The sequence below is a fragment of the Furipterus horrens genome, unplaced genomic scaffold (genome assembly GCF_987537825.1).
Source record: "Furipterus horrens unplaced genomic scaffold, mFurHor1.1.pri manual_scaffold_1, whole genome shotgun sequence".
In the NCBI taxonomy this organism is placed as follows: Eukaryota; Metazoa; Chordata; class Mammalia; order Chiroptera; family Furipteridae; genus Furipterus; species Furipterus horrens.
Genome location: NW_028327171.1, coordinates 197,314,452 through 197,342,424, shown reverse-complemented (window position 1 = coordinate 197,342,424; position 27,973 = coordinate 197,314,452). Strand labels below are relative to the sequence as shown.

At 39.8% G+C, this 27,973-nt stretch overlaps 1 protein-coding gene across 3 annotated transcripts in view; it reads right to left on the bottom strand.

Annotated features, from left to right (window-relative positions):
• Nucleotides 1-27,973, bottom strand: part of UNC80 (unc-80 subunit of NALCN channel complex) — a 174,985-nt gene that overhangs the window by 70,524 nt on the left and 76,488 nt on the right. For 2 of the 3 annotated variants that reach the window (XM_090283247.1, XM_090283255.1), the window contains exons 26-31: nt 22,841-23,006; nt 18,226-18,429; nt 16,204-16,304; nt 10,148-10,348; nt 3,208-3,315; nt 1,924-2,062 (exon numbers count right to left, since the gene is read on the bottom strand). In XM_090283247.1, coding sequence (XP_090139373.1) covers nt 1,924-2,062; nt 3,208-3,315; nt 10,148-10,348; nt 16,204-16,304; nt 18,226-18,429; nt 22,841-23,006 — 919 coding nt within the window. The remainder of the gene's footprint in view (nt 1-1,923; nt 2,063-3,207; nt 3,316-10,147; nt 10,349-16,203; nt 16,305-18,225; nt 18,430-22,840; nt 23,007-27,973) is intronic. The other variant, XM_090283261.1, reaches the window with a different exon arrangement.

Genomic DNA, 27,973 nt, shown 5'->3' with positions numbered 1-27,973 from the left:
AACATTTCCAATGTTTTTCTCGCCCTTCTCACCGGAATCACTAAGAACAAAGATTACCCTTGCACCTGTTTGAAGGGAACCATATTAGGTCTTCCTCATGACCCAGATGGCTGCCAAACTTCAGGAACTTGAACATGGGCTCCACATCCTCCAATTACAAAGAGCTCCTCCAAATTCAAGTTGACTAGGAGGTTCCTTCCCAGAAGCTGATGCCCTCTTGTGGCAAGAACTCTCCCAAGATCACAGATCAAGATCTTCATCCTTTTGAATGAATACAAAACTTCTATTTCTTTTGCTTTTCCAACATTTGATTTTTCTCTCTGTGAATGTACCTTAACTCTAGCAATGATTGCTGAACCTACTGCTAAGGACACAGCTGCATGACAAAAGTCCCTAAAGTTTCTTGTTAGGGTGGTTTTAGAATCATTTTAAATTAGGTAATAGAACTGCTTAAGATTACTTATTGTCTTAACAAGAAGGAGTCTGTGCCATAGCAAATACCGCAAATCCAAGAAATTAACAAACAAGCCAACTGGCCAGGGCCCTTTCAGGTACATCCTTTGATTTATCTGATACCAATTGGTTGGTTCATGGGGCCCCGGCTAAGGAGTATACTTCAGTCTCTTGGTGTTATCCTAACAGTGATCACTGCAGTCCCCCTGGTGTGCTGTTCTCTCAGGGGTCTTATGTGCTCGCTCACAGCCATCAGCAGTACATGAGACGGGTTCTCCATGCTCAGAGAAACAGAAATGAGATGGACAATGAGATGAAGAGCAAAAGCAATGCTTCCACAGATCTGACAACATAACTTATGAGTTTCACAACGAGACAAGAGCAACTTAACTCTGCTGGTGCTAACACTGAAGACGATGAAAAGACAGAAATAGTTAAATTAGTTAAACAGGGAGGCCATTAGACTCCAATGTGGCTCCAATGTCATGGTGGCCTATGGAACTCAACCAAAATCTATGCCTGGAAATGCCTCCAGGTTATAAATCAGTACTCTAAGTACAACCAGTCACAACCAACTAGGCTTGAAGCCATAGTCAATCAATAAGTGTTTTACTTTTTTCTGTCCTTTCTCTATAAAAGTCTCTCCCTAGGCTCCTGTTAGAGAGCTTCTCATCACTTCTGGTTTGGCATTAACCAATTTAAATTGATTTTTGTTCAATAAACTCTTAAAATTAAAAAAAGGTTTCCTAGATATAAATGAAAAATGCAAAGTGCAAGTGGTATTATCCTATTTGTATGAAGGAAGGAACATGTAATATTTACATACATAGTTACATATATATGCCTAGTGTACCCTAGAAGGGTCTTGAGAAACTTCAAAAGTTTTACCTCTGGGGAAGGGGACTGGGAGTCACGGGAAAAAGAGTGACACTGTTAGCTTCATATATTTTTGTATTATTTGAATTTCCACTGTGTATATTTTGCAATTGAAATATATAAAACTAAAGAAATATGGTCAAAAAGCAGGAAAAAGGTGAAGAACCCACATTTTGCACCTATCATTTATTAGTTATGTGTCTTTGGACATGCCACTTAAACTTCAACAAATGTGTTTTGCTATTGTAATTTGGATACAGAACATGGCTTGCATAAGGTTTAAGAAAGCGATGATGGTGGTTCATGGTAAATCTGGGAAATCAAACAGAAAGAAGAATATTACGTTCTGTGAATATAGTGAAAATGTAGGTTCTGGGGAAAACCATCCTCTATAATTTGGTTAGACCCGGGAGAGACCCATGCTCCTGTGCGAACCATATAGGGAGGTGGAGAGTGCACACAGGGCTTGGGCCTGCCTCCCTCCAGTGCACAGCTCTGTCCAGAGCTCTAGCAATTGCTGTCCGTCTAACCGAGGAGTGAAAACGGAATGAATGCGTGGCAGCAGGACCAGGGTCACAGGTGGCCTTTCCTTACCCGCTGCCCCAGCCATGTGCTCATCCATGCTGAGCAGGAGCTCCCAGGCAGCTGGCTGGATGTCTCCATACATCTCCTCCGTCAGAATGGGTGCTGCCTTGATGAGCAGAGACAAGGGAGCAGGCGACAGGCTCATCACCTGGGGAAAGACGGAAATCATGGCTGAAAATTTTTGAAGCCACTGATTGCTCTACTTCCCTTGAAACTTAAGTGCCACTTCCCTTTAGGCTTTCCTTAAATGACTTCAAAATGCTTTCTAAAATTGAGCATATTTATTGGCACGGTGTATAATAAGCTTTATAGCTTACTAGTTGGTGTGTAATTAGAAAAAATCATACTCATTTTTTGATGCTTTCACCATAAAAACTGTTTTTGCAAACACCTAAAGGAATAAGCTATAGAATAAATACAGCTCTATGAGAAAAAGAAGTCTCCAGACAACATATCTGTGCTAAAAGTCCTCACGGGCGTTTGAAGCATCCCATTTTTCTTCATATAAGGAATTCATTTCCCCCTGACAACTATGAGTAGCCTCTAATTTTCAAAGGAGTTCTATTTGGAAAGTTAGTTTTCTAAACCAGTGTGAATTTGGATGGCATTCCCCCCTTGAAATTCTATTATGCCTTGTGGTTATGGCCCCCGATTAGCCCACCAAATCCTATTTAATCCAGCAAGTCTAGGTTTTTAACCATCATTATAAACACTTGCCAGAAAAATCATAGAAAGTTTTTCTTCCCTTGGGGATATGTATTACGACTTAGAGCTTAGGTTGCAACAACAATATATCAAGGTGTCAAGCATGATAAAGTAGGTAAGTGTACTTTTTTATTTAATCCATGCAATAATCCTTTGAGATGGGTCTAGTGTTATAATCCCCACCCTCTTGGGGATTATAACTAAGACTGAGAGAAATTACATAACTTGTGGAAGGACGACTGCCAGAGCCTCAGACTTGGGATTCGAGCCCAGACAGTGTCATTTCGAGGTCTATGAGCAACACTGCCACACACTGGCAGAAAATCAGCCCCGCTGGTGTAGGGAGAGAGGGAAAAGGCACAGGTCCAGCCAAGCTCCCCAAACCCTGTCTCAGTGGAAGTTGGCTGTCTAGTAAGGAGGGATATTTTCCTTGCACACTTGGTGGCACCCTTGCTCACCAATTAAAGGGACCATATGTGCCCATGCCACGCCAGCTGGCACAGTAAGTCGCAAACATTAGCAAACAGACTATCTGGAAGCCCGTCCCTGCTATGGCTCTATGAACGTTCCTGATCGAGGTGTCAATACCTGCAGTCTGATGTACTTCAGCATGCCAGAGTCCTTTTTCCCTTCCAGGTTGGCATCGGAAACTCTCTTCTTCAGAGAAGGTGTCCTCAGGCATGACTTATCTGAGCACTGAAAAATACAGGCGACATGCCGTGAAGAGTGCTGTGCTCCCTCCAAATCCAACAGTGCTGTTTCCCTCAGATTCTCCCAACAGCCATCTTCATGTAATGGGAAAGACGATTTCAGGCCTTTTTGTGGCTCTATGTTTTTTGAAAACTAAAAGCACTTAATTGTGTAATAAAAAAGAAGCTTAGAGATATTTAGCAACAGAGTCTTCTTTGTCACTGAGGAAACTGGTGTCCAGAGAGGTGAAGTAACTTGACCAAGTTGCAAAGCTGGTTATTAGTGGAATAAGAAAAGGGCAAGGACCTCCTGACTTCCATTTTAGGGCTAAGTTTATTTTACCAAGCTGTTAAAGTACAAATCTTTTAAAAGATTAATTCAGTTAAAATGCACTCTATCTAAAAAGCTCTTCATGGTGTTGGATGTTAGGAGTCAACCATTTGGTCATGCAAGAATGAAAATATTTCAGGAAGGCGTGTTAGAAAGTAAAGGTAAAAGACTCATTTAGGAAGTGTGAGTTTATAGCATCTACTATCTAGACCTGAGTTGCATGGGTAAGTTGGCTTCTTTAAAAAAAGCATATTCCTCTAAAGGAGGTAGCAGTTCTTTCAAACTGGCCCCTCAGCCGGGGTCTAAGACCGGGTCTGACTCATCTGATGTAAGCATGAAGGAGACAATGCCTTCTTCTGACTCCCTAAATGCCAAGGAATGGAGCGGACAGAGCAGCTGGGGGAATGATCGGTCCTAACGGTATCAGGCCTTTGTTTATTCATCCTAAGTCCAGATTCCTCTATTTTTGCACTTCAGGCAGGCTGTACAAAGAGGGATCCATTCCTTTGCACGGAATAAATCCTCATTTGTTTTTCCAGGGTCATGTCAATGAAACACTTTTTCCCTCAATGCCAAAGGAAAAAAAAAAAAAAAGACCTGAAATCCTTAAGAATTTTGAACAGTGCTTCACAGTGTTATAGATGCAGATATTTTGAAAGAAAAGGCAAATCTAGAAGTACATGCATGTTCCAAGAAAGTCTTTTAAAACTCTGATAAAAAGACCCATGACAACACATTTATTATGTGACTGGTATGGAATGAACTTTTAAAATGAATCTACTTGAAAATGAATCAGAGATTTTGCTGGTTTTCCAAAACGTAAAAACTTGGAAGCATATATTTGGGAACGTATATGTGGGGAGAGAAAATCTGCACTTTTTTCTGTGAATGAAAAATAATATACAGCACAAACATCTTGCCTAGTTTTTGTAATTTGAAAACTGTTCCAAAATTATATGTGACAATCATTTTCCATATAAACACAGGATTATAGCTGACTTCCTTTTTAAGAAGTCAAGTTATTTTTGAAGTAGCGTCTCTCTTATTTATAAAACAGTACATGCAAATTGCAGAATATCTGAAAAGCACAGAAAAACTATGAAGAAGAAAGTTAAAATGCCTAAAATCCCCAACCCAGTGATGGACATTATTTGTTCCCTTTCAGCCTTTTCTCCCTGAAGCATCTTAACACAACTTTGAGGAGGTATGTGTGTGGCACTCCATTTGAAACAATTCAATTCATAATGATCTTATAATGAATATTTCCCAGGTCATTACAATTATTTAAATTTATTTTTTAATTTTGTAAATATTTCATCCTTTTCTCTTTTGGCTGGATATTTTGTCTTTCTTAGGATCACTTATGTAAAACACTTTTTTATTAAATCACAGGAATTTTAACCAGAGAGATACAGGAAAATACTCAGCTTAGAAGAAAAAGAATGAATGCTCATGTTTGCTTCTGACACGCTGGGCAATGTAGGGCTCCGTTTAATCCTGCCCACAGAACTGAAGGCGTAAGTCACGTTTCTCAGATATCAACTATATAACATTCTGGAACGCTTTCTTACGAAGCATGGTGTGTTTTGGAGGCCTCATGATCATTGGAATGCTCTTGTTAGTGGAAGGGGAAGAAAGTTGGAAGAGCTTTGACACTAAGGTGATGGACTAGTCACTCCTCCTAAAGGACCTGTTCATGCTTGAAAGGTAGATATTGTGGGTTCACATGTGATGGACACTTGGGTGCACTATGTGAAGGTCCTCAAGTCCCTCTACTGGTGTGATCCCTAACTCAGACAAACAAGGCTATTATCAGTTGCTTTTGCTTTGGTAACTTGGTGTAAAACTTGGTTGGAAAAGAACTAGGAACTGAATGGAGTAGGAGGCTGATTCTGAAGATATCAATTGGTTATTAGTGATTCTTGGAAGAATTGGAAATTTCACTCAACTGCAAGGTACACATGGGGTTTGGAATTACAGGCCAAGCAGGGAAGTATAAAGAAACCCAAGACTAGTAACCCAAGATTGAAGGCCAGAACTTATTAGTAATAGAGGATACCATTTATTGTTCCGTCAGTCTCCCAGAGGAAGCATAGTCAATGGGAGGCAGCTACACAGTCCCACGAGTTGCCAGGGATGTCAGGGCAATGCTTGCTTGGGATGGTGTAGAAACTAAACCGCTGTCCATCTCTTCTCTACGTATGTCATAGACATATTCATCATATTTGACTCCCTGTCTTCGCTCTCATCCTGACCACTCTTGATTACATTTACAATGCAAAACCAATCCTTTGACTGGTCAGGGATTGATCACTTGAGATGTTTGGATCTAAAAGAGAGGAATTGAGGCCACCAAATGTTTGTCCTGGGAGTTATGGGACACTGAGTCCCATTCATTTTGTGACAGTTGCTGAGGCTGAGAAGTAATGATTGGGATTTGCAGTTTAAGTACAAGATGAAAAGGCAGAAGGAGCTGGTTAGGGGATAGAGAAGAGCAGGCAGATGGAGAGGAGGCAGAAAGAAGCAGAGAGGAGAGGCCATGTCTGTTCTGAGAGGGAGAGCAGCTTTGGTCCTCATTCCTCTGGGGCTTGGCTGTGTTTCCCATCTGTCCCTGGGGCCATGAGATTCTGCTCGAGCCTTTGATGAAACTTTCTAATGACTTGAATACATTTCAGTGGGTTTCTGTTCCTTAGAACAAAAGATTATTAACTAGGGAGGCATGAAACTTGTTTTAAATACAACTTCTTATTTACTTTTTTTAGTAATTCAAGACTATTTATTGAGTTAACCATACACTGGGAACTGAGTTGACTTCTGGAGATAAGCCGAGGAGCAAAGGACCCATCACACTTGCCCTCATGGAGAGTATCTACTAGGAGAGACAGAAGACATTTTTTACCCCCTTTTCCTCTTAGGCTGAAAATAAAAAATATATATTTATCTACTCCTTTTTTATTTTTTTAATCAGCAAGCACTATTTGAACACTTACTCTATTTAGAATGTAGCATTAGACAAGGCACAGAATTTAAAAAATTCTTTGGTGGACTTAATAGAGGGACAGTGATCATCTCTAAAACCCCTCAGGTTTGGCGTGCACTAAAACAGACTAACAGAAGATATAGTGAGTCTCTGAGCGCTGAAATGCAGATGAGCCAACTGATCAGAGTGAGAGGGGCCCACAAAATGTACCAGCTGCCACATACATATTCCACCATAAAACCAATTAAAAATGAAACAGGAACAAAATATCAATTGTCTGTAAGACTTCATTTTATTTAGAACCACTACTTCCATTCTGGATTTATTGCCCACTCCATTTTCATTTGGGCTCTGGGAATGTGGGCATTGTTCATTTCTATGACGCATTCAAAACAGGCCAGTGTAAATATCACGAGAGGGGAAAACACAGGATTTGAACAGGAGGCTGGTATTTTGGAAATAAAATATTTAGCATGGAAGACTCAATATATCTTTTCAGCTTCTCCACTTGTATCACTAATTTAACTAAGATTAGAGGACAGTCACTTATGCTTTACTTTCTCTTTTCCTTTCAGAAATGTAAGCAATGCAAAAGGTTGGTAAACCTTTTCTGCTGCTTCCACCCAGTGTCCTGGTTGGCCCAGGGGTGGAGGACAGAACTACGTAGCCCACTCCTTAGATATCACACAGGATACAAAGTGTGTAAGGCTGCCTCGTTCTCAGGAAGTTTATGATTATGGCAGAGGAGACGCAGGGATATTAATAGTCCCATTCTGGAGGCAGAGTGATTTTAAAACCTCCGTGTTTGCCACTAACCCATAGGACAAAGGGAAATTACTTCCCACAACCCAGGCAGCCCTGCAAGCTCTGGTGTGTGTCTGTCTGTGCAGCTCACTGTGCACCACGGCCCTCTGTGCTCCAGCCAAAGTTCTTCATACTCGTTTCTCCTGTGGTCAGAAAATTCTGTATCCAATTAACATCTGTGCATCCACAGTCAAAGCTCATCTGTCACTTGATTGGACGGGCTGTCATAGTTCCCCTGACAAGTTAAAAGCCTTGTTCATGAGCTTTCTCAGCACAGTACGTCTCTCCTTCATTATGCTTTTGGCTGTTGCAATTTTACGTCAGTTTAGAACATTTATTTGATGGATGTCTATCTCTCTAACTTAACCAGACTGTGTGCATCATATAAGGACAAGGACTATATCTCTTTTCTTCAGTATTACACCCAACACATAGTATGAACTCGGCATGATCCACTGGTCCTTTAAAATTTTGTTTAACAGACGAATGGATGGGTGCATTAATGAATGACTGAGTGAAGAATCAAAAAAGCACAAGTAAATGCCTGTGTCATTTAAAGGAAGAAGGAGGGCAGAAAAATAACATATTCATCCACCTGCAGTATTCCCTGTGGTTAACATCAGGGAGATCAGAAAAGGTTTCAAGGAGGAGGTAGCATTGCAGTTGGATCTTGAAGGCTATTTAGGTTTTGTCACATACGAACTTACAGGTGAAGGTGCAGTTGGAGCAGATATAGCAGAAAGAAATCTTAGAGTGTGTATGGTGAATAATGAACATTAATTTTAGGCTGGCATATTTTTGCAACTTCCAACATATATCATTTTCTACTAAAGGTAAGAGAGTTTTTATATGAAGGAGAACTTACCTAAATGAAAACAGGTTTTCTTTGAATGTAGTGTTATTTATGTTTGAGATACAGATGTAGAAAAACATGCCTATATATAGGCATATACACAAACATACATATGTATATATTTTTCTTTTTAAGTCATCATTTAGCAGTTCATGCAGTTTATCTGTACCCACATTGATCTATTCCTCACCTGCTATTCCCCTTCAGAATTTTAGTTTGAACACCATGAGGTGCAATAGAGTCTAGTGAAAAAGCACCGACTTTGATACTCTAGATTTCTAAATTAAAGTCTAGATGGATATGTTACAGATGTGAATTGTGGACAATCCTATCTTCCTGAGCCTCACCTTATTTTGATCTATGAAACTGGGAGAACAATATTTCTTGCACAAGGTTTGTTAGAATCCAAAAGCACTTCGCTAATGATACAGACCTGCCTTATGACCTCACACAAATGCTTCAGAAAATACTCAAAGATCATATCCCAGAAGCTGCATTAGCACTCTTAATGAGATGCATGAGATACGTATACTTTTCTTTAGACTCTCTCATATTAGCCAAAAATTTCTTCAAAGAACTTACATTGCTTTCATAATAAGAAGTTGTAATTTAAAAAAATCCCTTTGCAAGTGCTAGAACACTAAAAATTGCTGCACAACTCGACTGTGAATTTTCTGTTCTGGCTCATATTCTCTAGCTGTTTGATTTGTATGTTATTGTCATCCCCCCAACTCATCAAACCTGGCTTGCAAAAGATCCTCTGTTCCCACGTATTTATTTTTTATGTCCCCCAGAATAACTGGCCTAATCCTGTGCCAACAGCAGGAGCACAATGAATGCTCACTGAGATGAATAGGTATTATATAAAAATCTCTTTGCAAAAGAGCTCAGGAGAAGCAGCTGCAGGGGCAACCAGCAGCGCTCAGTTAGACCTGTTCGGGAGCAGGTGGGTAACCCAGGGCTCCCCTGGCAGGAACAGGGCAGCCCTTGCTGGCTATTCACTTCATCTTCTGCCAGGTCAGCTGTCGGAGAAGTGCAGCTGAACGCTTAGAAAATGAACCAGTTTCTTGAAGGAGTTTCTAGGTCTTATTTGACCTAGATTACTTGGTTATATATTTATTTGAGAATACTTGGGACATTTATTACTTATTTCTTAATATATAATTGTATCAGTTTCCTGTTGTTGCTGTAACAAATGATCACAACCTTCATGTCTTAAAACAATACAAGATTACTCTTTTACGGTTGTGAGGGTAGAAGTCTACAGTGGATTGGCAGGGCTGGGCTCCTTCTGGAGGCTTTTGGGAATCATCTATTTCTTTTCTTTTGTAGCTTCTAGAGGATGTCAGCATTTCTTCGCTCATTGCCCTGCCTCCTCTGACCTCTGTGTCTGTTGTCCCATTTCATTCTCTGCCTCTCCTGCCTCCATTTTTCGCTAATAAGGACCCTTATACATTGGGCCCACCTGGATAATTCAGGATACTCTTCCCATTATAAGATTCTTTATGCACATAGTCAAAATTTCTTTTGTCACATGAAGTAACACAGTCACAGTTTCTAGAAACTAAAATGCAGATATCTTGGGGAGATCAGCCTGCCTACCACGATAACCTACTCATCGCCATCACCCCACGAGTTCACATTTATTCATGGAAATAAGACAAAACCTGGGGAAAGAGCTCATGTTTTTTTCACAGACATGGAGACAAAGCATTTCTCTTTCTTGTTCTCATCTTCTATCTTTGCTCAGAATCACAGAGGCTTATAGCCTGTGATATAACTGCAGTGGCCTAGTTTTTATTTCCCGTTAAAAGATTATTAGGACATCATCTTCCCTAAACTGGCATATTGTTGACCAATCATTCACTCACCTCTTTCTGTTTCTTGCCCCTGAGAGCCACGTTGCTGATGTTGTTGTTCTCCCGGAGGGAGTCCACGGTGTCTCCGTATAGCAGCTTGATGGCCCTGACCAGCCGGGCACAGGAGCGGCTGTGGTGCAGGTAGCAGTGTGGGTGGCAGTAGTCAATGTGGGTGCAGATAAAGCTTTGTTGATTGCACAGCAAGATCATGACCTGGAACACAGATGTCCCTGAGACTCAACCAAGCAACCAGAATACAGACTAACTATGAACCTATATATGGGGCTGAAGATGGAAAGTTGAATGTCAACTTTCTTTGATGGATCTTGAAACCACAATGATTCAATAATTCTTACAAGAGAACAAAGAGTTACAAACCTTTATGTACATTGCTTCTTTTGTTCCTTCCATTCACACTTGATAGAAAGATATTTTGAAACAATAAATGTTTAAGTGATCTTCAAAAATATAAAATGATTATTATGGAGTATATGATATCCATGTATTTTCAAATGAAGATTCTGAACTTAAAATATATTACTCTTTCAGCTCTTATGTTATGGAAGAAGCCTGACAGAAGAGCATAAACTGATGAGGAGCTCTGTCCCAAAGGACTGGCTGACCTTTGACAGCTGTGGGGTGGTCATGGAACTTGAAAACATTTCAGTATCTTCCACCCTCACCTACAACCTTCAACTAGGCCTTGAATTCCACTGTAGAGTTTTATTTCCCCTCCAAGAGATAATATTTTTCTTTGCCTTTTGGGCCACTCTAGCTCCTCACTTGTGGCTTGATCTGGCTCAAATCCTCACATCTCCTGGTCTTACCAAGTCAGATTCCAGAAAAGAACTCAGTTGATTTAAGGATATAGTTGTTTTAAGGTAAGGAATGAAAGCTCTTGAGTTTGTAACTTCTTCAGTTGCCTTCCTGAAAAGGCAGTAGCATTTCTAGAGCCACAAGGTTAATCAAATATGCATAGAGTAATCTTCTGACTGCTTCCACCCTTTCTGAAACTAATTCCTACCCCGACACCTACCCTGGGAGAAAGTGTGTGCCATATTGGATGGAGAACATAGGTGAGTCTACCTGGGGAAGGCCAGTCCAACTGGCTAGGCAGGGCTGCCACCCAGTTCCTTAGGACTGAGAGGCTTTGCTTATTCTGAGACAAAGAAAACAGCAATAACAACCAACTCCATACCCCTTCAAACACAGCTATCAATACCTCATACCCATCAAAGTTTAAAAAAAATGTGTTATGTGAGAAGAATATCCACATCTCTCTCTCAAGTCACTAAATATCCCAGATATACTCATTGGTACTGGTATGAAGCAGAGCACATGTAAGAACTGTAAGGTTTCCCTTGTTATTCTCAAATCTGGCTGCTTAAGAGAGGCACCAAGGAAGTTTAACAACAACATCATCACAAACCAAGTAAATAAACACAAAAATGAACATATTCGCCATTTTAGTTCTTCAGGAGATTTCGATTTAGTAGCTCTGGGGTGGAGATGGAGGTGACCTAGAAATGTATAATTTTAAAATTCTGCCCAGGGATGTCCCTTGGGTGACTGTTTTTAATTCCAGGGATTTGCTGATTGGGTAAGGCCAAGCAGAAACGAGCTGACAAAGCACAGTGAGATTTTGGCAACTTCACTGTAATGGGTAAACAAAACTAGTTTCTGACTTATCAAGAATGAGTGGCCCTGGAACACACCTAAACCTCTCACTGAGAACCCCAAAGCCTTCATACTAAGAGGTGTGTGTATGGAGGGAGGAGGCAGGATAGAAATTATACAAGTGAAGTCAGCTTAGTTCCTGATTAGACTGAGGTGACATTCTTTGCTCTCTGCCAGAGGACAGGATGAATAATCTCTGGAGAGAGTTAATATCATCTGGAGCCTCTATAATTTTATAATTTAAAAAAATTAATAAATTTTGAGAGCAGTTTTAGGTTCATAGGAAAATTGAGCAGAAGGTACAGAGAGTTCTCATATATCCCCTCCCCTACACACACACAGCTTCCTTCACCATCAACATCCTCCACCAGCGGGGTACATTTGTTTCAATCAAAGAACCTAAACTGACACATCATTATCACCCAAAGTCCACAGTTTACATTAGAGTCCACTCTTGGTGTTATATATTCTATGGGCTTTGACAGATGTATGATGTGTATTCATCATTGTACTTCTATAATTCTTCATCCACCATGTCTAGTAGTCAATAAAATGACTAGGCATATAAAGGAGCAGGAAGAAAGAAGACAACAGATTCATGTATTGGAGTTATCAGTCATGGGCTTTAAAATATCTATAATCAGTTATGATCAAAATGTGAATTTAAAATATTTTCACTGAATGATAATGAACATATGATGTATCAAACCTTGCGTGTTACAGCTAAAGCTATTTCCAGAGAACATTTATGGCTTTAAATAAATATGTTAGCAAAGTGGATGAAAATCAATACTAAGTATCTATAACAAGAAGTTAAGGAAAGAATACAAATTGAACTCAGAGAGGGTAGAAAGAAATAATAAATGGCAGAAATTAATGAAACAAAATCAAACATCCCAAAACAACAAAACCAAAAGCTGGTTCTTTGCCTAATAAAATTCACAAACTTTTAGTAAGACTTATCAAAAAAAGAAAAAGAGAAAAAATGATATAACCTACCAGTACTGGAAAATATAAAGGCACATCAACGTAGATCTTACAGAATTTAAAATGCTCTTAAGATAACATTATAAATACCTTTCTGCTAATAAATGTGAATATTTGGATTAATTAACAAATTCTTAGGGACAAAAAACAATTTAGTAAACTGCTCCCAGAGGAAATGGAAGATCCGAATGGTCTTAATCATATTACATAAACTGAATCTATAATTAAAACCTCCCCACAAAGAAGTTTTTAGATCTAGATGGTTTCGTCAATGATTTCTTCTAAATATTTAAAGAGTGTTTAATTGTTAAGTGTCTAAACACACTTTCAGAGTGTTCATGTGTAGAACACACAGAAAATTAAAAACAATTATTAAAGGAAATTTAAGAGGGCCTATATAAGTGGAGGGACATAAATCAATGGAGAGATAGATAGACCATTTTATACATGGGAAGACTGACTATACTAGCGATGTCAATTTCTCAATTTCAAATTATCTTTATATTCAATGCAAGGCTGCTTTGGACGCTTTTTAATGGAAATTGACAAGGTGATTCTAAATAGAAATAGATTTAGCCAAGAATAGACTAGGCCATCTAGAAGAAAAACAAAGTTGGAGGACTTATATTCATATAGGCAAAAGAAACAAATACAACAGAGTATTTAGCATATGATGTAATTTATGCTCTCAAAAACAGATAAAACTATTCCGTGGTATTAGCATTTACAATGATGGGTACAACTGAGGGAAAGCAGTGACTGGTAGGTGGCCTATGTAGAGCTTCTAAGATGTTGCTCAGGTTCTTCTCTACCAGGTAGTGGTGACACAGATGTACTCACTTGGTGAAAATTTATTGAGCAATATGCATAGGCTTTATATGCCTTTCAATACGTAGGTTAGACTTCACTAAAAAGTTTGCTTTAAAAAGAGCTGCCCCAGAAATTCTCAAAATCAGGCAGTTGTAGGGACTATTTCCACAGTGATGGCCAAACCCTGTAATCTCTGAGGAACATCATGAACCAATCAGCCTTTATCTGCCCCTACCAGGACGTCACGTTAACATCAGAGGAGATGGGTCTCCCTCAACAACTAAGAAGGAATACAACTACCTCAAAACCAAAACTAACCAGAAATTCCAGAAAATGAAACTACATGGAAGTTCAACGTATGAAGTTATAAACCAGTGGTGCTCGTCCAGACGGGTAGGAGGGGCGAAACCGGGTGGAAAGGTCGGGCTGTGCTGTCCACGGTAGCAGCGGGGATAGCAGTGGGACTGCAGGAAACGCCAGGGGAGCAGTCCCAGTGGCAGTTGAGACCCGTAAGCTCGCAATTCTAATGCTGGGGAAGGCAGACCCCCATTGCCGCGGACTGTGAGGCCCAGAGGGCATGGAGACGGAGGAAGAGGTTCCCGGTCTCTCAGTGGAGAGTAATGGCAGGAATCCATCTTGGACCCCACCCCCACACAAAGCACCACAGTGTGCTGAGAAGGTCGCTGGGCTGTGACGAGTGCTCAGGGCGCTGCACCCGATAGCATAGGAGGTGTGACAGCCCCCCCCAAGAAGAAAAGATAAACAAAAATGGTCAGCATGGCAGGAATAATGATTGAAATACCAGTCATGAAGCTAACTAAAAAGCAGATAAAGGAATTAACCAATGAACAAATAGAAAAACTTTCTGAGGCTCAGTTCAGAGCTATAGTCATAAGGCAGCTTACAGAATTAACAAAAGATATTGAACAAGACGGGGAAGGAATGAAGGCTAGTCCTGCTGAAATGAACGAAAACACATACGAGACAAGTGGTGAGGGAAGGAAAACCAGGGATCAAATCAACAAATCGGAACACAGGGAAGGAACAGTCAACCAGTGTAGAAAGAGGAAACAAAATGTGAGGAATATGAAGAGAGGTTCAGAAACCTCTGGGACAGCTATAAGCAAATAAACATTAGAATTATAGGGTTGCCAGAAGGTGAAGAAGAACTAGAAATTGAAAAATTATGTGAAAAAATAATGAAGCAGAACTTACCTAACTTGGGGAAGGAAATAGACTTACAGGTCCAGGAAGCACAGAGAGTTCCAGAAAAACTGGACACAGGGAGAACCACACCAAGACACATTATAATCAAAATGTCAAAAATTAAAGATAAAGAGAGAATCTTAAAAGCAGCAAGAGAGAAGAAAAGAATTATGTACAAAAGGGTCCTAATTAGACTATCAGCTGAATTCTCAAAGGAGACCCTGCAGGCAAGAAGGGACTGGCAAGAAATCTTCAAATTAATGAAAAGCAAAAACCTACAGCCACGAATACTCTATCCAGTGAAACCGTCATTCAGAATAGAAGGGCAGAGAAAGTGCTCCCAGGACAAAGTAAAACTGAAGGAGTTCATCAGATCCAAACCACTGTTATATGAGATGTTAAAGGGACTGGTTTAGAAGAAGGAGGATCAAAACTATGAACACTAAAATGAAAACTATATCACAACAACAAACAACAGAAGCTAGGGAATTGAAACAAAGGCAAACTAAGTAGGCAATGAGAGTGGAAAAAGAATTATAGGTATGGGGAACATATTGGGGGGAAGTCAGCGGAGAGGGGGAAGGGAGAAATGGGAGGGAGATGATGCAAGAATTAAGCATAGTAGGAAGGAGTGGAGTAGACAGGAAGAGGCTGAGAAGAACTATATGCACAACCAATGGACATGGACTAAAAGGGGGGACAACTGGAGGGAAGGGGGTCACTGGGTGGAGGGGAGCAGAGGGAAAAGAAATTGGGACAATAGTAACAGCATAATCAATAAAACATATTTAAAAAAAATCAGAGGAGATGGTGACAGTCCATATCTAGGATCAACAAGACTACTGGCAGTACCCTGCCAGCTGTGGACCTGAAGCTTTGCTTCCTTTTTTCTTCATGCGCAGCTCAAACCTTGAACTGCTCAGTTTCCTTGGGATCGATCCTTCCTGCCTGTGTCCTCTGGATAGTCCTCTAAAGTGTAATCTTCTTCATCTTAGAATCTCCAGGTCCTGGCTTACAATTTGATCTAATCCAGACTCAAGAATGACTCTATGACCTTGCTCTCAGTGTTTGTGATCACCTGTATAAAACTGATCACAACACTTTGCTTGTGTCACTCATCTGGCTCAGGTATTCATGGTCTTCTCTGACTTATAGTGACCCAAAAGCCAGCCATAATAAAGGACGCTTGGGCTTAGTTAAATGTAAAAGGAGTATTATCCAGCAGAATACCAGTCCTAGTGAGGTACAGTGAAATATAAGCCTTTGGTTTTTCCTGGAGGCTAAATTAGATTGATGGTTTTAGTATAATCTTTTGTCCTCCCATCATGGACCTTTCCCAATGCCAAAAGAAAATTGATCTCAAGTATCTTTCTGAGAGTTCTACTTACATGAAGCCATGACATGTTCCTGTGGTAATTTTCCTCTGTGCCGGCCGTACTCATTCCTTCTGGCTCAATGCTGGGCTCACTTGCACTCCAAGGACTCCCTTCTTCAAAAGAAAAATACCAAGAGAGGTTGTATTGTTTTGTCTCCCTGGAGAGCACATTGATATGGTATAGTTCTCCATGCTTTTGAATCCTCGGGCAGATTACCATGGCCCAGTGGGCTTTAGGGCATAGCATTGATTTTAGTGGAGGAATATTAATAGAAGCTGTTTCCTTCACCAGCAGCTGAACTGGCAATTACAAAGACATTTATGATCTCTGTTATGGTGGCTTCCACTGTGAGACATGGGAGCCGAGATTAAAACAGAGTCAAGTCCTTGAATTGCTGAGATGAGCAAGGTATTGGCTGTGTGCCCAAATGCATTCCAGACTGCCCAGACCTTGCAGGTCTAGTTAGGTGGGGACACCAACCAACCTGCAATGGCCACCCAGAGATCTACTGCCTCCACTACTGCTGTGACAATGGCTAGTGCTACTGTTCTTAACACCACCTGGCTTTCCTCTCAGAGTTATTTCAAAGATGGGCAGGTGCCTTGGAAAAATAAAGGGAATTTGGAAGCAAATATGTCTAATCACGGACAAAAAGGTTTCCTTCTGTGGGAAAGTCTGAAGGAGAAATCTCTCAGGAATTCACCACTCAGTACACTTAGACAACAAATCTTTGTCCTCAAATCTAAAAGCTTTTCTGGGTCTTTTCTATGATGAAACCATGCTTCTAGCCTGGCTATTTTGACTCAACTGGTCAGACTAAATTGACCAACTCAAATAATTAACTGAAAAAATTTCCCCCAGGCTGATGATATTGCTACAGCTTCAGATCTATAAAAAAAAGAAGTCACAGGGTTTCTTCTTTTGTCTCCTTAAAAAAAAAAATAAGCTGAATCTTAAGTAACACATAAGTTAGCTATTTTCAAATGCTGTAGAAGCATTTCCTACCTTAAACTCACTTTGATGAGATATACTTAGCTTCTATTTCAACAGACTTAATTGGTAATTTATCTGCATTTCCTGACTGACTTCTGAAATGACTTCTCTAGAAAGGATAGCTTTCTGTTTCGCTTCTCATACACGGACTGAATGACAAAGAAAGGGTGCTTCAACTTTTACTTAGTAGTTAAATTCTAGCAGCTGGTGAGTCTTAGCAGCATGCCTGCTTAATCTTGCTTTCTGTTAAGATGATAACCAGAGCCCACAGGACCAACACAGTTTGGGATTCAGAGTCTCTTTGGATCCTCCAGGGACGATCTACAACCCCAGGGCTGTGACTAATTATAGAAATCATCCTCAGGTATTTAACACTCTTTACAGCCATCCCCTAATTTATCTTTAGAGCATCCCTTCTGAGTAGGCATGGAGTAAACAGAATTATTCCCATTGTTTAGGTGGAGAAAACAAATTACTGAGACACTGATTTGCTGACAGTCACTAATTGTCAGCTCCAGACAATCACTGCTCTCTGACATTTCGGTTGCTTTTAATGGGAAATAAGAGTCTTTAAAACATAGAGGACCTGTAGCTAGCTCTCCCCCTATACCTATGTTTTGATTTAAAGGTCCTGAGCAGAAGAACAAATGACACACAAACATCTGGATTTCAAAAAACTGCCCATGTCGTTAAAAGTGTTTTCTCTCCCAAATATATACTCCATTTCCTCACTGCTCTAACGGTGGCCCTTGGCCCAGCAGCATCAGCTGCACCAGGAAGCTTGTTAAAAGTCTAGACTCTCAGGCTCCCACCCCAGACTGAATCGGGGTCTGCACTTTATCAGGACTCCCAGGTGCGCCCTGTGCACACAAAGGTTCGCATCAGCCCTGCTCTGGAGGGCAGTGCGCTTTTCAGACTGAATGGATGGTCTAGCCCATCTCCACCTCCTGATGCGCAAAAAAAATGTACTTCAGCTGTTTCCAGTTTGGGCCCTGCCTTCCTACCCCCCGCGTCCCTGCACACCCCGCTCCTCTCTGTTACCTAGGTCAGTGACAGTGTCCCTGCTCTGGGACAGCTGCAGCTCCTCAGCCTCAGACTCTGAGTCCTGCCGTGATAACTTGCTGCTCTTTAAGCTGCCGACCCGGCGAATGCTGGACAAGGAACCCCCCTTCTTCACCTGGAAACTGCGGGTTCCTTTAATCTGGAGCAGGCGGGAACCTCCTATCCTGATCTTCCTGCTGGGAACTGTATTGAAAGAATAAAATAGGGCTTTTTCCCCTTTAGGGTTCCCCAGCCAGTGTTAGATCCAAGCTCTCCCCAACGTGTGCCTGAACAGCCTCCTCTCTGCTGGTTGGGGTGGGCAGCATGTCTGGACAAGGAGCTGCCCCCAAGCCCGCAATCAGGTGGCTTTGCTGGGCAGGCAGGAGGCTGGGTCCCCCAGGAAGGGCTGGTGCAGCTTCTTTCTTGGGCACACAGCTCATCGGTGCTGGGAACAACCTGCTCCCTTTCTGGCCCAGGGTTCACAAGCATGAGTGCGCCCTCACAGCAGCGACGCCTAGAACCGTTCCCGCATTTCAAGAGAACCACAAACCATTTGTTTCGCTTTTTTTTTTGAAATGGGACTTGCAGAGTTCCGTGAGTTATGCAAACCCCTTGATTTTGGAATACCTCATTCAGAAATAAAAACAAGAGGCGCTTCTCGCTCCGACAGTCAGCAGGGGGCTCCGCTCAGCTCCTCAGCATAGGCACTAAAGGATCTGTTTTCTCTGGGGTGCTTTGGGTGGACATGAGTGGGAAATGGTTCCATTTTCAATGCACCTAGTGATTGCTCAGTCAAAAGGCTGGGTGGGATATGAGTCCAAATGTTCCAGTACCCTGAGCCCACCTTACAGTTGTCTATATATACCAAGAAGAACCTGCATTATTCATCTTTAGTGTTCTGGAAGAAACAGTCATTGGTGAGGAAAATAAAAGGGTAAAAAAAATGTTTCAACTTGAAATCTACTTTTTAAATCAAAAGCTCTGAACACATCTGGATAAAAATTCTTGCAGCATAGTTGAATAAATTCTATAAATATTATAGACATACTACTCTATTTTAATTATAGCACAAAACTTATCCACTTTATTTTTCAATATTATTCTTAGGTTTGATTGAGATTTTATGACCCACCTGAAATACATTTGAAATAAAATATAATTAGCATTTTTAGTGACTGTTAATACAATTTCTTGCCAAAGTAGATTGGGAAGTAAGTAGAAAAAAAAGATTAGGGTTGGGTTTTTTTTTTCAGTTTGTAAAGAGGCATAAAGAGGCATACTCCAGGATACTTTGCCTGATTTCATGATACCTTTTAGCACACCAATGTAGCAAAATACCCCCAAATTAATGTGATCTGAAAGATACTTAATTTGGAGAACCTGTTCTACCACCAAAGGCAATTGCAGACAACATAGAAAAATCAGTGTTCAGAATTACAGCTTTGGTTATTTACAAAGGACACAGCAATTGGGATTCATATTTGGTTTTGTACATTAAAAACATCATGTGAGATTGAACAGCATTGAAATGTAGCCTTTATCTCCATGACAACGAGAACTGGCATGAAAGTGAAATAAATTAATCTAAATTAGATAAAATATCTCTTTTTCCCTTTTTTCTCACCCCACATTATATCCATTAGCAAGTCCTGCTGGCACCACACTTCAAAATTTCATAAGGTTCCCTGGATTAATGTAACTACCTAACTGCTCCCCCTCACCCCGACACCCGCAGCTCAACTAATCTCTAAATACATGAATTGTAAATATACATATTATATCACTTCTCTGGTCATAACCTGCCAACACCTGCCAGACACACTTAAAATAGAAGTAAATGCCTAAGCACATCAACAGACCCTATTTCCTTTCCCTCTGATTCCCTTTCTGACCCCATCTCTCCTGCCACTCTTCCCATCTCCTTCTCTCCAACCATGCTGGCCTCTTGCCCTTCTTCAAATGCTCCAAGTTTATTCCCCCAAAAGAGCCTTGTTCTCACATTTGTTTCTTTTTAGAAAACTCTGCCAGCCCTTTGCCTGACTGGCTGCTTCACAACATACAGGTCTCTGCTCAATGTCACTTCTGGGGTCCTTCTCTGAACTACAGTCTCCCCCCAACTTCCAGATCACTACCAATTCTCTGACCCTAATTTTTTTCTTCATACTATTTATTTCTACTCAAAAGTCTAGTATTGAACATTATTCACTATCACGTCTTTAACTATTAGCTAATATAAACTAAAATATATGTGGGAACACTTTCCTCTTCTTGGCCATTTTCTGAGAACCTGTAATAGTGCCTCACATACAGTAGGTGCTCTACGGATGATTGTTGAATGATCAGAAACATCTTGCGTTTTGGAATACCAGTCTTAGTTTGTATTTGGAATATGGATAAATTAATCTGACAGACCTTGCTTGGAGATTTTAGGCAGGCATTTTTAGTTTAAAAATTATTTCATGTTAGTTTTCCTTGGTAGAATCTATAGTGTCCCTAGTTGGTTTATTTCAAGAACTAATATTTTTTGCTTTTATAAAAACAAATGCTATGAAATGTTAAATCAAATTCTCATAAATTAAGTTAACAGGGTTCCCATGATACCCATTTTCACACTGAGCTTAGCAGCTGATGCCTGCTTATCAAAAGGTTTAAAGAATATTTATAAATCTTTGGGAAGATTTTTGTTAACTGGTAAAGGATGTTTTATGGATATGTTTTCATTTTATTTATAGTTTCAGTTTTCTGCTCTTTACTTATTAAATAACTTCCATATATTAACATAGCTATTCTAGGAGGAGAAAAAGTACTAGGCCATTATGTCTGAACAGTAAGAGTAATTTCCACAAATGATAATCATGAAATTAAAGTATTTTTAAAATTAATCTGATGTTTTATTTTTTTAAATGATGCATAACTTACTCTACTCAAGTTTAACCATGTCCGTATTAGAAATTTTTATTTCAGCTACTTTAAATAATAATTAGCATAATAACTTTGAATGGACAAGAAAAAGAAAATCCCCTTGGGCAATGTTTAAAAGATGGATGTTTCTCACCATATGTGGTGATCCTTGTCTGAATTAGGAACACATTTGATAATATATTGACTTGGTGCTTCTTCACATGCAAAAATTGCTAAGACTTGGTTAAAAAATACTTGGTTCACTATAAGCCCATGATGATACAACAATTATTTGCGTTTTTAAAATGCTGTGACAATAATCTTGAAATATTAAAAAACAATTCCAGTGTATATCCATTCCTTGCAAGATTTTAAAGATTTTGTCTTCTCTATCTAGAGATATTCCTTTCAAGAATTATTCAGTCCTTAGATTATCAAACATTCTTGGAGTCATTGTCTACAGGACACTAGAAAATACTAAATGTATGAAATGATCTTTGGCTCTTTACAAATGTGAAGATACCCTTTTAATTGAAGTTCATTAGAAAAACACTGATGTGCAATGGAATCTAAGAAATAGCAAAATCAGATAGAGAAGTCAAATCTATATGCTCAATGACAACAATTATTTACTGTGTGCCTATTATGTCCCAGGTACTCAGTTTATGCTTTACTTGCATGTTGCATTTAAAGCTTTCAGCATCACAGTGTGGGAGGTGTTATTAATCCAATTTTATAGAAAAGAAAACCGTGACTTAAAAGGTAAGTAACTGGTACAGGCTCACACAACTAGTTACTATATCTTAGCATTTTAAGATGCACATTTTAACATATATGAAATTCAGATTTGTCTTAGAGTTGATGGTATCTTAAGATCCAGGTAGCAGTTGTGATACATGTGTTATTGCTTGTGTCCATGTGAACATCTAAAGCATCAGCAGCAAACTATACAGTTAAAAGGCACTACCAGTGCCACACGGGAGCTGGGTGGAGGAGTAGGCGAGGTGCTAATTCAGACGTGTTGGGCAACATTCCTGAAGCAGGAATTAAAGGTAGGCTAGCTTCATACAACTGAATATTTCCTTAAGTAACTGGCACCAATAGCTTTACTTCTTTTATAGATTCATTTAAAAGTGATGTATTGCTAACATTCTGATGACGTAGAGGACAACATCATTGAAAAGAAAAAAACATGAACATTGACAATTCTGAGTTGAAAAGCGTTTAAGAAATTTGAACCCTGAACTGAGGCTAAGTTAGAAACCCTTTCACCAGTTTATTTATAGCATTTTTTTTTTTGGCTGCACAAGAATAATATACACTGAAAATAAAATTTCACATCTAATTAAGTCTGAAAGTTTTCTTTCAAAAAGAATGAAACAAATTAAGTGATAAGGAAATGTTGCCTAAGAACTGAATTGGGAGTACTTTTTCATTCTTATTGGTACATAAAATAATGTTTCATCTTACAAATGATGGCATCTTAGATTCAGTGGGATATGGAGAACTGATGAGCTGGAATTAGAAACTGAGCCCAGCTGGCTGAAGAGTCCAACTCCCAACTGGAATGGTTTCCTACCCCGCTGAATGGACCCAGGACTGTGAGGAGCCAACAACCTTGGACTTCTTTGGGTGCACGATACCGTAGTTAGACCCTGGACTAAATATTCTACAAGAAACCCCGAAACATGAAACAATCCTTGCTTTTTCATACCTTTCTTCTCCTCAACACCTGCATCTGATTTGAGGGTGTGGCTACTACTGTGGAGGGAATCTTTTGAGTCTTCATTTTCATCCAGGACCCCAGCAAAGCTGATCTTCCTCTCATATCTGTGTCGGTCCAGCTCAGGGTCCAACCGAAGTCTGCAGCTCTCCAAGTCCTGCAGTGTCAATGAGGAGCATGTGAATGCTGCATCTCCCCAGCACGGCAAGGGTCTTGTGGCAAACCTTCATCTGATCTGAATTGCATAGAATTGTATTTAAACAGCCCAATTATCCTTTATCTAATGCAAATTTTAAGCTCTGGCCATAAAAGATATTTTTAAATTAAAAAATTTTCCCTCACACATAGATTTTCACTTTTCCAAAAGCACAGACCTTATCTCAAATCTGGAAAGAGGCTCCCTACCTTCTAATACTTGGTGCACAGTTTTAACTAAAATTGGTATTTATCTGTTTATTAAATAATCATGCATTGAGTGCATTGAATATGAATGTGTTAGTACTGGGGAATAAATAAGAAATGCTTCTTGTCCTCAAGGAAGTCAGAATCCTAAGGCAGAGACTGAGGAGGCAAACAAGTAATAAATTCCAACGCTGAGAGACAGAGTAGGTACTTAGAAGTCGTGTTTGAATGTTGTGGTTGGCAGAACAAGGGCCATCCAGAGAAGTCCATGTCTTAGTCCCTGGAACCTGGTGAATATGTTACTTTACATGACAGCAGGAACTTTGCACATGTGACTAAAGTTAAGGACCTTGAGATGGGAGGTTATCCTGGATTGGGTAGGCTTAACCTAATCACGCAAATCTTTAAAAATGGAGAGCTCTTCCAGGCTGTGGTCAGAAGAAGATGTAACTATGGAAGAAGGATGAGAGGCTAAATTATTGACCTGAAGATTGAGGAAGAGGCCATGAGTTAGAGAATGTATGTGGTCTCTAGAAGATGGAAGAAGATCAAGGAAACAGTCTTCCCTATAGCCCTAGAAGGGAGTGCAGCCTTGTCAACACCTTGATATTAACTGGCAAGACCTGTATCAAACTTCTGATCTCGAGAACTATAAGATGATATGTTTGCATATTAATTAAGTTGCATCTAGGAATTTATATAGAAAAATTTGTTAAGTTGGCAAAAATATATTTTTAGCACAGTTTAATGCCTTTTGATATTATTTTTCCTTTTTTTGTTAATTCTATTATCCACAAATGCAGTGAGGACCTCCTGGGATTTTCTGACCCTATCTAAGAAAGAACTGTGGGTAAACAAATTAATTTTTATTTTAATCACTGTATTTAGGTTCTTTTGCTTTCTCTTTCATATTTTGAGTATAACTGGGACTTTTTCAAGCAAATATATCACAGGGAAATCTGTTGCATTTTAGAAATGGCTTTGGGGCATTTTCATCAGAAAGACGCTGTTTCTTAGCAGAATATTTAAGTTCTTGATCTTCTCCCATCCTCAAGCCTCAGATTATAGAATACTTATAGCTTTTAATGTGATTATGTTACAGTGTTATTCTTTTATTTTTCTCTTTATTAGGGTAGCTATTATTTTTACTACAATTAAAAATGTTACTGATCTAGACTTCCGGCCAAGATGGAGGCCTAGACTGACACGCTCCATCTCCCTCCACAACTAAGAAGGAATACAACTATCGCAAAACCAGAAATAACCAGAAGATCCAGAAAATAAAGCTACATGGAAGTCCAACGTATGAAGTTACAAACAAGTGGTGCTTATCTGGACAGGTAGGAGGGGCGAAGCCAGAGTGGAGAGGTCAAGCTGTGTTGGCGGTGGCGGCAGCTGCAGTGACAAGTGGCAGGACAGCGGTAAGCACAGACACCTGTATTTAAGGGGAGGCGAGAAGCACCAGGGAGCACCCCTGGCTGTAGACCAAACCTGTCAGCTCACAATTCCAACACCGGGGAAGGCAGACCCCCATTGCCTCAGACTGTGAGGCCCAGGGGTCATGGGGATGGAGGAGGAGGCTCCCAGTCTCTCAGAGGAGAATGAATGGCAGGAATCCATCTTGGACCCCCACTTCCCCACAAAGCGCCACAGCGTGGTGAGACTGGTCACTCGGTAGTGACAGGTGCACGGAGCTCCACCCCCTATAGTTTAGGAGGTGTGACAGGCCCGCCCAGGAAGCAAAGGTAAACAAACCTGTCAGGATGGCAGGGATAATGATAGAGATCCCAATCATGCAGCTGACCGGAAAGCACATACATGAATTAACGGATGAACAGACAGATAATCTTTCTGAGGCTCAGTTCAGAGCTATAGTTATAAGACAGCTTACAGAACTAACAGTGGGACTTAATCAAGACAGGGAAGGAATGAAGGCCAGTCCTGCTGAAATGAATGAAAACACATATGAGGCAAGTGGTGAGGGAAGGAAAATCAGGGATCAAATCAACAAATCGGAACACAGGGAAGGAACAGTCAACCAGTGCAGAAAGAGGAAACAAAAAGTGAGGAAAATGAGGAGAAGCTCAGAAACCACTGGAACAACTATAAGTGAGTGAACATCCAAATTATAGGGTTGCCAGAAGGTGAAGAAGAAAAACTAGAAATTGAAAAATTATGTGAAAAAATAATGAAGCAGGACTTCCCTAACTTGGGGACGGAAATAGACTTTTAGGTCCAGGAAGCACAGAGAGTTCCAGAAAAACTGGACCCAGGGAGAACCACACCAAGAAACATTAGAATTAAATTGTCAAAAATTAAGGATAAAGAGAGAATCTTAAAAGCAGCAAGAGAGAAGAAAATTATGTACAAAGGGGTCCCAATTAGACCATCAGCTGACTTCTCAAAGGAGACCCTGCAGGCAAGAAGGGACTGGCAGGAAATATTCAAAGTAATGAAAAGCAAAAGCCTACAACCACGATTACTCTACACAGCGAAGCTGTCATTCAGAATAGAAGGGCAGAGAAAGTGCTTCCAGGACAAAGTGAAACTGAAGGAGCTCATCAGATGCAAACCACTGTTATATGAGATGTTAAAGGGACTTGTTTAGATGAAGGAGGATCAAAACTATGAACATTAAAATGAAAGCTGTATCACAACAACCAATAACAGGAGCTAGGGAATTGAAACAAAGGCAAACTAAGTAGGCAACGAGAGTGGAAAAAGAACTATAGGTATGGGGAACATATTGGGGGGAGGTCAGCAGGGAGGGGGAAGGGAAGGGAGGGAGATGATGGAGGAATTAAGAAGCATAGTAGGAGGGAGTGGAGTAGACAGGAGGATGTTGGGGAAACTATTTGCACAACCAATGGGAATGGACTAAGGGGGGACAATTGGAGGGAAGGGGGCTCATTGGGTGGAGGGGAGCAGAGGGAAAAGAAATTGGGACAACTGTAACAGCATAATCAATAAAACATATTTTTAAAAAATGTTATTGATCTAATAAAACACTCCAAAGATCTATAAGTACCCTTGCAGCAAATGTATTGTTAAAATGCCAGGGGATTTTATTTTGATGGTATTTATGCTTAGCCTGATAGATTCACTATTTAATACAATTTATTAAAATGCAACTTCAAGCATTTGCAGCATCTGTGTTAGTAAAATAGTTTTATGATACTCATTGCTTTTTCTACAATAGGTTAGAATTGACTTGAGCTTTTTTTTGTTTTTTGTTTTTTACCATCAACTATATTTAAATAGATTATATATGAGAAAAAGCTTCTTTCTCAATTATTTTATAAAGGTCAACCCGCCCTGCCAAAAAAAAGACATATAAAACTACACTTGAATGTGAAAATTCTAATGCAATGAATAAATGATTTCTGAGACCTTGTTAAAGACAATGTCGCAGTGAAAACTTTCCTCCTATTGACTGAATGACTGGAGGATCTGTTTTAACTTAATTTATTGGCATTTCCCACCAGTCTGCCAGTTGGTTATAAAGTAATTTTTAAAATATGTGATTGATTAAAAAATAAATTTGTTATAATAATAAGGATCACTAAACTATAGCTTTATAGAGTTGAAAGGGAAAAAGTATATATAAGTTGAACTTTAAGATTCTCTTTCTAAATCCCAAGGGATCAAAATGGTCAATAAAAATCTGAAAACTTAAAAATAGATACACCTTTGTGCTTTTATGAAGACTTCAGTCTAATGAGAATGTTGATAATAATGAGATATCTAAAGACCAGATATTTTATCATACTGGATTTTAAACTAAATACATGTATTAAGTGGTTGTCTTGATTTGATTTGATGAAGTAGCTTCAATATAATAGTAAAGTTAACAATTCAGAAAACTAGAGGCTCAGGTTAATATAAAATTAAATAAGAGCAGTGGGAGAAACTGCTTTTTTCAATATCCAAATGATGTAGTTTCACATTCCAAATGTAGGTGTGTTTCTCTTAAAAACATATATTTTACCCACACATGTTTCCAAGTTGAAAATATCCACTTTCTGTTTCAGAGTGTGAGGAAATGGGCTCTGCAGACCCTGAAAGACCAGAGGGAACGGCACTGCTCAGGAAAACCAGAGCACAGATCCTTTCGGCCCCACCAGGATTAGGGCATGGCCTTGCTCACGCTGAGTTTGGGTAAAAAAACAGGAGAGCTGGTGGGTTGTAAAATTCCCTTCAATGAAAGCACACAGGCTGTCAGTGTAGTACTTTTTCTGGTAGAGTAGTGTAAGCCTTGTATAAAGGGAAAAAGAAAGAACTTGTCTAGTTCCTCAGCTCTGGTTTGATGGTGCCTATAATGAAAGAACCACTGGAAACTTGGGTGCCTGTTAGAAAACTAAGAAACATAAAAATCAGCTCTGACGTGCATCCCTGTCCCCCATGCTCCGTGAAGACTGGATTTTACAGAGTGTTCTTAGCTTCTGTTAAACAAATCAGACAGTGTGATGGTACAAGAGTATGTGTATGTGTGTGCGAGTGTCTGTGTGTTTGTGTGTGTGTTTCTGTGTATGTGTATCTTTTTGGGCCCATCCATAAGAAAAGCAGCAGAAAATACTATGTATCCCTGGGGATGTTTTCATGCTAACTGCTCAAAGAAGTCTTTTTGCCCATAATTTAAATGAGAAAACTCATTGGGAGCACATTTCTGTATGGATTTATTAACTGCTAGTATAAAAAAAAAAACCTGTCAGAAATTTCCAA